Source organism: Quercus lobata, chromosome 8 (genome assembly GCF_001633185.2).
Source record: "Quercus lobata isolate SW786 chromosome 8, ValleyOak3.0 Primary Assembly, whole genome shotgun sequence".
Classification (NCBI taxonomy): domain Eukaryota; kingdom Viridiplantae; phylum Streptophyta; class Magnoliopsida; order Fagales; family Fagaceae; genus Quercus; species Quercus lobata.
In genome coordinates, this window is record NC_044911.1 from 37,851,620 (window position 1) to 37,858,575 (window position 6,956).

Genomic DNA, 6,956 nt, shown 5'->3' on the forward strand with positions numbered 1-6,956 from the left:
AAATTCAGAGACCATAGACTGCTTTCTGTGCAAGCCATGGACCCAGTCCGGTTTTATACTTTTATCTTCCAAAGATAACCACAGAAAAGAAAAAAAGAAAAAGAAAAAAAAAAAAAGAGTGAGGAGAGAATACAGAAAAAATTAAAAGAATATAGAAAAAAAAAAGAATTTATTTAAGTATCTTTCAAAGTTTAGGCCCTTTGAAAGAGACAGACGAGTCTCATAAATGTTAAATCTGGAAATCTGATGCCTAAATTATTGTTGGGTATCAAAATTCTCTCTCTTTCTCACCCTATTCTCTACAAAATCGTTCTTTCTAGAACTAGTAGAACCCAAAGTGCCTAAACTCTGTTCCAAATTCCAATTCGACAATTCTGATATTTCGGTATGTCCATCTAGCTCTCTCTATCTGTTTTTGCTCTGCTTTTCTTTTTCCGGGAAAGTTGATTCCTTTACATTTTTTTCTTTAAGAAAATCGTCTTGATTACCACTCGGACAAACCACCGATCTTTTCTCCCAGAAAACATGGGCTTATCTTAAAAGAAACCAATTCTCTGTCTCTCTCAAACCTTCCCCTTATTTTCCTACACTTTGTTGGGCTTTCTTTTCCTTCAAAACCCATCAAATTCTGACCCTTTTCTTCCATTCTCCGGGTTTTGCTTTCTGGGTTTGATTTAACTTGAAGAATTAACGTTGAATTGCAGTGACTTTTTGCGATAAGTCTGTTCCTTGAATTTCGAACAAAGCAGAGCTAGAGTTTTCTTTAAGGTTAGTGAAAAAAGAAAGAAAGAAAGAAATAGGGAGAGTGTGCAAAGGGAAGAGAAAAACAACCATTCCTTTGGTACTGTTTTTTTTTTTTTCTGTCGGAAACAATTGGCTGGAATTCAAACTCTCCGGTGTACGGAAAAGTTGTGGAATATAGGAACATTGCCAACGAAGAAACTCTGTGAAAGAGAGAGAGAAAGAAAAAAGAAAGAAAAGAGGGATAGATATTTAGTACCCGTGAAATTTGCTGTCAAAAGGTTAAAAAATAGGGGTCTTTGTAGAATAAATTCGCATTTCCCTTTTTTTTTTCCCTATAGGTAGCTCTCTCTCTAACAGGGAAATCAAATCCCGTCAATTTCTCTCTCCCTCCCTCTCTCTCTCTCTTCTGTTTTTGTCTGTTTTCTGCGTATCCTCTGTTCCCTTTCTGTTTTCTGCGTATCCTCTGTTTTCAAGAGAGAAGCTGAAAGTTTGTCCAACTATTTTCTGCTTCTTTCTGTCTCTAAAATCTCACTAAAAACCATGATTTATGATAAAGGGCCAATGCAATCAAACCTTGATTGCTTCCTTCACTGCACAACCCCTGTGGTCCCTTCCCAATCTCTTCCCAAGGTTTGTATCTTTTTTTTTTTCCAATTTTCTCTTGGTGGGTTTTTAACTAATCGGTTTCATTTTCGTTATCAATTTCTATATGTGATCATTTTTTTTGGTTGCAGACTGAGATTAGAAACCTTAATCGTCTATGGCATCCATGGGAGAGAGAAACAGTTGAATATTTCACCTTAGGTGATCTTTGGAATTGCTATGATGAATGGAGTGCATATGGGGCTGGAGTTCCGGTCGCCTTGAACAACGGCGAGACCTTAGTTCAGTATTATGTGCCTTATCTTTCTGCAATCCAGATTTTCACAAGCAATTCGTCTGTACACGGTTTGAGGTATCTACCCTTTCTTGTATCTGCATTTGCAGTCTTATTTTTGTTTTAATTTGATTGTCGTAGAGGCTGAATTTTACTAGTGGTAGCTTCCAGCAAGGTCCTAATTTGATTTACTTTGATTGGATTTGCAATCATTCTTCTGATTAGGTCCAATGTTATGATCTTCCTTGACTAGTATAATTTAAAATTTTGGTAAACCATGTGGATTAGTTAAAGTTTATTAGGTGTTTTTTTTTTGACTCATTCGAATCGATTGATTAAGAATTCTTCAATTGGTTGTATAATTGAATTGCTCAAGGACCCATATGGGTTAGTCAACCTGTGATGATTGGACATTAATGTGTTTTTTTTTAATTAGTTGTGGTATTCTTTCACTTTTAGACAGAATTGCTGAAATTATTTTGTTTACTACTAGGTTAATCAATGATAACATATTAGTCTTAATTTGAAGCAGTTTTCTGGACTTAGTAATATTGAAAATATTTTTTGAATGAGATTTTCAGGGAAGAGACTGAGTCAGGGGACTATGAGACGCGGTCCTTTAGTGATTCGTGCAGCGATGAGAGCGAGAGTGATAAGTGGAGATGGGAGGGATGTTCGTCAGAGGATGGAGGGTCGGAGCAAGACAATCTTTGTCACCCAAATGATAGATTGGGGAACCTTTATTTTCAGTACTTTGAGAGATCAACTCCTTATGGAAGAGTTCCTCTAATGGATAAGGTACCTTTGCTAGTTCATCTTCCTTTCATGCAAACCTTAATTAGCCCTTTTAATGTTCTTTACTTTCATTTCATTAGCATTTCATCTTTTCTTTCTGTCTCTTCTGTTTTTCCTTTTTCTTTATAAAAAATAAAACTGATTGAGGATTGGAACAATGAGAACATTTGTGGATTTTTTAGAATCATATGAAATCCTTTTCAGATAGGCATCTTTTAAAGATACAATGGAACTTTTGACTCCAATATGACACTAAGTTTTCCATTCCATGTTTAATTTTCTTATTTACTTCTTTATCTCTCTTCTCTTTGTGTCTGTCATGGATAATAATTGTACTTAGGTTTATATTTTACTTCCTTTTGAAGTAATTACCATTTTTATTAGCATATGTTCACGCCTTTGATCTTTATTGTCTTTAACTTTACTATTGTTTGGAAGAAGAATTCAATATTTGGGGTTTTCAGCTTTTTAGATGATTATAACTAGTCATGCTTTAATCCCTTTACCATGTAGGAGTATGTTGATTCCATTGATGAATTACTGGTTCCTTACTTTTCAGATAAACGGCTTAGCTCAAAGATATCCTGGCTTGATGTCATTGAGGAGCGTGGATCTTTCACCAGCAAGCTGGATGGCAGTTGCTTGGTCTCTCTCTCTCTCTTATCAACTAGTATATAAAGCTTACCATGATAAAATTTAAAAAAAAAATGATTTTTTTTTTTGGCCTTAAGCTTGTTGCTTAAGTTTTTAAATTAGTGTTCTATTAAATCATTGCTCTCAAGTCTCACCATGGTCTATTAGGATTTATAGAGCGTTATTGCCACTAGTTATGACCACCAATAAAAGGTTATTTCCCCAAATAATCTCTTGTTTGTATTAAATATTAATACAAAAGATATGATAATAAATTTTCTCTCTATTTAAATTTATTTTATTATTTTTTTCAGGTATCCAATATATCACATTCCCATGGGAAGAACCATAAAGGATTTGTCCACATGCTTCCTCACTTATCATACCCTTTCATCCTCATTCCAAGGTAGGCTCTATTTATTTTCATGTCACACCTATCAACCTAGTACCGTTCGATTTTTGGTTCAACCAAAAAGGCGGTGACAACTTTTGTTGTTTACTTTTTTATTTTTATTTTTTATCTTTGCCCTCTAATTGTATCCAGTCAAAGAAAGGTACTTATGCGAACTATATTTGCTCATTAAATATGCCTTGTGGATATGTCTATTGCTATGTAGATATGGACCTTGAAGATGACCTTGAGAGTTCTGATAGGAAGAGAAAGGAAGGGGAAGGCATCTCTCTTCCTCCATTTGGTTTGGCCACTTACAAGATGCAAGGAAACGTGTGGATATCGGGCAATCGTGGTCGGGACCAGGAGAGATTGGTGTCACTTTTGAGTGTGGCAGATTCATGGCTAAAGCAATTAAGGGTCCAGCATCATGACTTCAACTACTTCACGGGGATTCGAAGTGGCTAGAATTACAACTTTATATGATTCAGTTGGAAAGGATTGACCATTAAAATCCTCTTTTTTGGAACCATGGTTTTGTGCTCTTGATCGGAGTTGAGTGTGAGGATTTTGATTGTAGTTTGACACTTCTCAGTATTGAGCTTCGTAGATAGGCTTTACTTAAGGGCCAGCCAAATATGTGAGATTTCATCCCAACGGTATTTGAGGTTGAGTTTAACTCTCTTTGCTTTCTGTTTAGGCGGTAAATAGGCTGTTTGTTGTAGAGAGATAGAGAAGAGGCTTCTTCCACCATGTAGTTTTATGGATTGTGTAACTAATATATTCCTCTTCACCATACAAATTTGGCCATTTCCTTTGTATCACATTAATCATAACATTTTGATTTGCCCCTGGGAAATGTTAAAAAGAAAAAAGAAAAAAGAAAAAAAATGGGTGAGGAAAAAAAGAAAGAAAGAAAAAGCCAACAGATTTAAAAGGATTAGATAAAAAAAAAGCAGAGAAGTGGGTCCACAGTGTTGAACATTGCTCCCATGAAATTAAAACCACCCTTTTTGGCTAAGGGATCAAAATTCAACCAGTATAATCTTTTTCTTGACCAATTTGTTGCAATTAATTCCATAACTATCTATAACACTAGTAACACTTCTTTCTAGCCACCTGGCACAAAACTTGAGGGTTGTCTATATGTTTGCCTTTGCTACTTTGATTTTCTTATAATTAAGTTGCTACTATGATATCAATAAATTAACTAAAAAAAAAGTTGCTAATTTTATAAGTTTCTAAATATTGTTGTATATTAATACGTACCATTTGGACTTAATGCTTTGTCTTGTGGTACAAAATGCTAGATAGACAAAACTTTAAGTCACCAAAATGTATTATATTATAAATAAATTAACTTTCTGATTACGGTACATTTTACTTTTAACATCCAAATCAAAATATTTATATTCTATTTTGAGAGCCTAATGATAAGAAATTTGATGTATATTTTCTAGATTGGAATTCGGTGCAATAGTTAAGGTAATTGCACCATGCAATACCTCTCACATCATTTTAAGTTTTTCAAAATTTTTATTTTTTTTAAACTCTAAATTTTTTTACTTTTTTAAACTTTCGAGATCCCATGGTTGGTATCAAAAGTTAATTTTTTAACTCTGAACCATTAAGAAGGTAGCACAGCCAAAGAGTGTGCTGGGTCATAAAGAGGGGTTTGTAGAAGTGTTTGACAAATCTCTCTCAATCGGCAAAGTACATATGGTGAACTTATCAGAATCGGCAAGACATTTGAGCACTTGATGAATGACACTTTTTTAGCATTTACATCATCCACCCAACCATCATAGCACGTGTGTTCTTCATACGTTTTCTCAATACTCAATAGTCTTGAATAACCTCAAAGGGACGTCTCTTTCTCTTCTTTAAATTCATGCTTAGATCTCCTTAATTTTTGTCTTTGGCATATTAAAGTATCTTATAAAAATAAAATAAGACTTTAGCTTTGGTACACTCTAGCTAGAACGCGGATATCACTAGCCCAAACTGAATGATCATATTTCCACAAAGACCAATCTTTTATTAAAGTATTAAGTATTAAGTACTCATTCATTTACTTTCAACTTAAAACCCAACTGAAAAATTGATTGATCATTGCTTGATAGAGCATCACGGGAATCCCATTTGTAAAATCAAAAAACTTTATTCCCTATCACTATATAGAAAACATGTCCCAAAAACTCCCAATTAGATAAAAGTCTAAAGGGATGATATATATATATATATATATATATATATTGTTTTTTTTTTTTTTTTTTTTTTTTTTTTTTTTTTTTTTTTTAAGTTGGTTTAAAACGGAAACTGGTTTATGGGATTCACTTGAATCAAGTGGGAATATTAAGAAGGGGTGATTCAAGATCATACCAAACTTGTATAAATATATATAAATATTGGGCAGTATAATATTGTTTAACAGTGAATTTGCCAAAATTTACATCCAATTAAAAAATATTGAGTGGTGTGACATTACTTGAAGTTATATTAGGTGTAATTTGCAGAGTAAAAAGGTTTTGTTTTTCGAAAGTTGATTTCACTTTGAAGTGAGAAGGAAAAAATCCATTGTGCAGACCACTAATTTAGCTTTTGCTTATAACAGGTGATGATAATTGAATGAGAATTGGGGATGCGGAATACAATGGTTTTTTTCATTCAATAAGGGCTTCTGAGTTCTAACTTCTAACCTTATTTTCAATCCGGAGCAATTTTTTTTTGGTTAAAAGGAAATTTCATTCAACTAGGCCAAAATGGCTAAATTAGTAGCACTAGGTAGAAAAACCCAAGTTTGGATTAATTTAATTAATTTTAAATCCACGGCCCACCAGGCATGTGCACTTTATGTGCACTATGCTAGAGGCAAGCATGTTGTGATTAATGGAAAAAAAAAATGGTATTTCCTCCAAAAAAAAAAAAAAGTATTAGTTTTAGATTTTTTTTTCCTTTAATAAAAACTTGATAGTTATAATGAGAGATGGATGATTTAAGCTTTGGATGTCTTAGAAATACAAGAAACACCAACTAGGGTTTTTTTTTTTTTGGGAGAAACAAAACACTAACTAGTTGAACTATAAGATTCATGACTAGTGATGAATTTATGTAAAAGAGATATTACACGATATCACCTCAACAAGTTAAGGAAAAAAAAGAAAAAAAAAAAAAAAAAAGAAAAAAAAGCTGTCTCGACTTTAGAGCCTTTTTAATTTTAATTTTATTCAAGTGCAACCAGCTTGTTATCCACTTTGCTAAGCTCCAAAGCTGGAAACATAGTTCCACCATCATTCCAGATAAAGAACATCATTTGTTTTCCATTAATCTCAATAGTGCAATCGCTATCCTCTTTACCGACCGAAAGAGAAAAAAAAAAAAAAAAATTGCAACCACTAACCATACCAATATGTGTAATAAATTGGAAAATAAGCAGGGCTTGCAAATCCAACTACCAACAAACATCACATAGCACTACACATGGGGCAGTACAAGTAGACTCGTTTGGTCAATGAT

At 33.4% G+C, this 6,956-nt stretch overlaps 1 protein-coding gene across 1 annotated transcript; it reads left to right on the forward strand.

Annotated features, from left to right (window-relative positions):
* The first annotated feature begins 201 nt into the window (after positions 1 to 201).
* Positions 202 to 4,287, forward strand: LOC115956017. The gene is made up of 6 exons (XM_031074467.1): positions 202 to 1,374; positions 1,479 to 1,699; positions 2,203 to 2,419; positions 2,976 to 3,061; positions 3,364 to 3,455; positions 3,667 to 4,287. The coding sequence occupies exons 1-6, from the start codon at positions 1,285 to 1,287 to the stop codon at positions 3,906 to 3,908; spliced, it is 948 nt and encodes a 315-aa protein (XP_030930327.1). The 5' UTR covers positions 202 to 1,284; the 3' UTR covers positions 3,909 to 4,287.
* Positions 4,288 to 6,956: the final 2,669 nt, after the last annotated feature.

Excerpts from the sequence above, each read along its gene's own strand:
- LOC115956017 (XM_031074467.1), top strand. The coding sequence starts at position 1,285 with ATGATTTATGATAAAGGGCCAATGCAATCAAACCTTGATTGCTTCCTT. Across the intron at positions 1,700-2,202 it reads TCGTCTGTACACGGTTTGAG|GGAAGAGACTGAGTCAGGGG; the intron begins GTATCTACCCTT and ends TGAGATTTTCAG. Across the intron at positions 3,456-3,666 it reads CCTTTCATCCTCATTCCAAG|ATATGGACCTTGAAGATGAC; the intron begins GTAGGCTCTATT and ends ATTGCTATGTAG.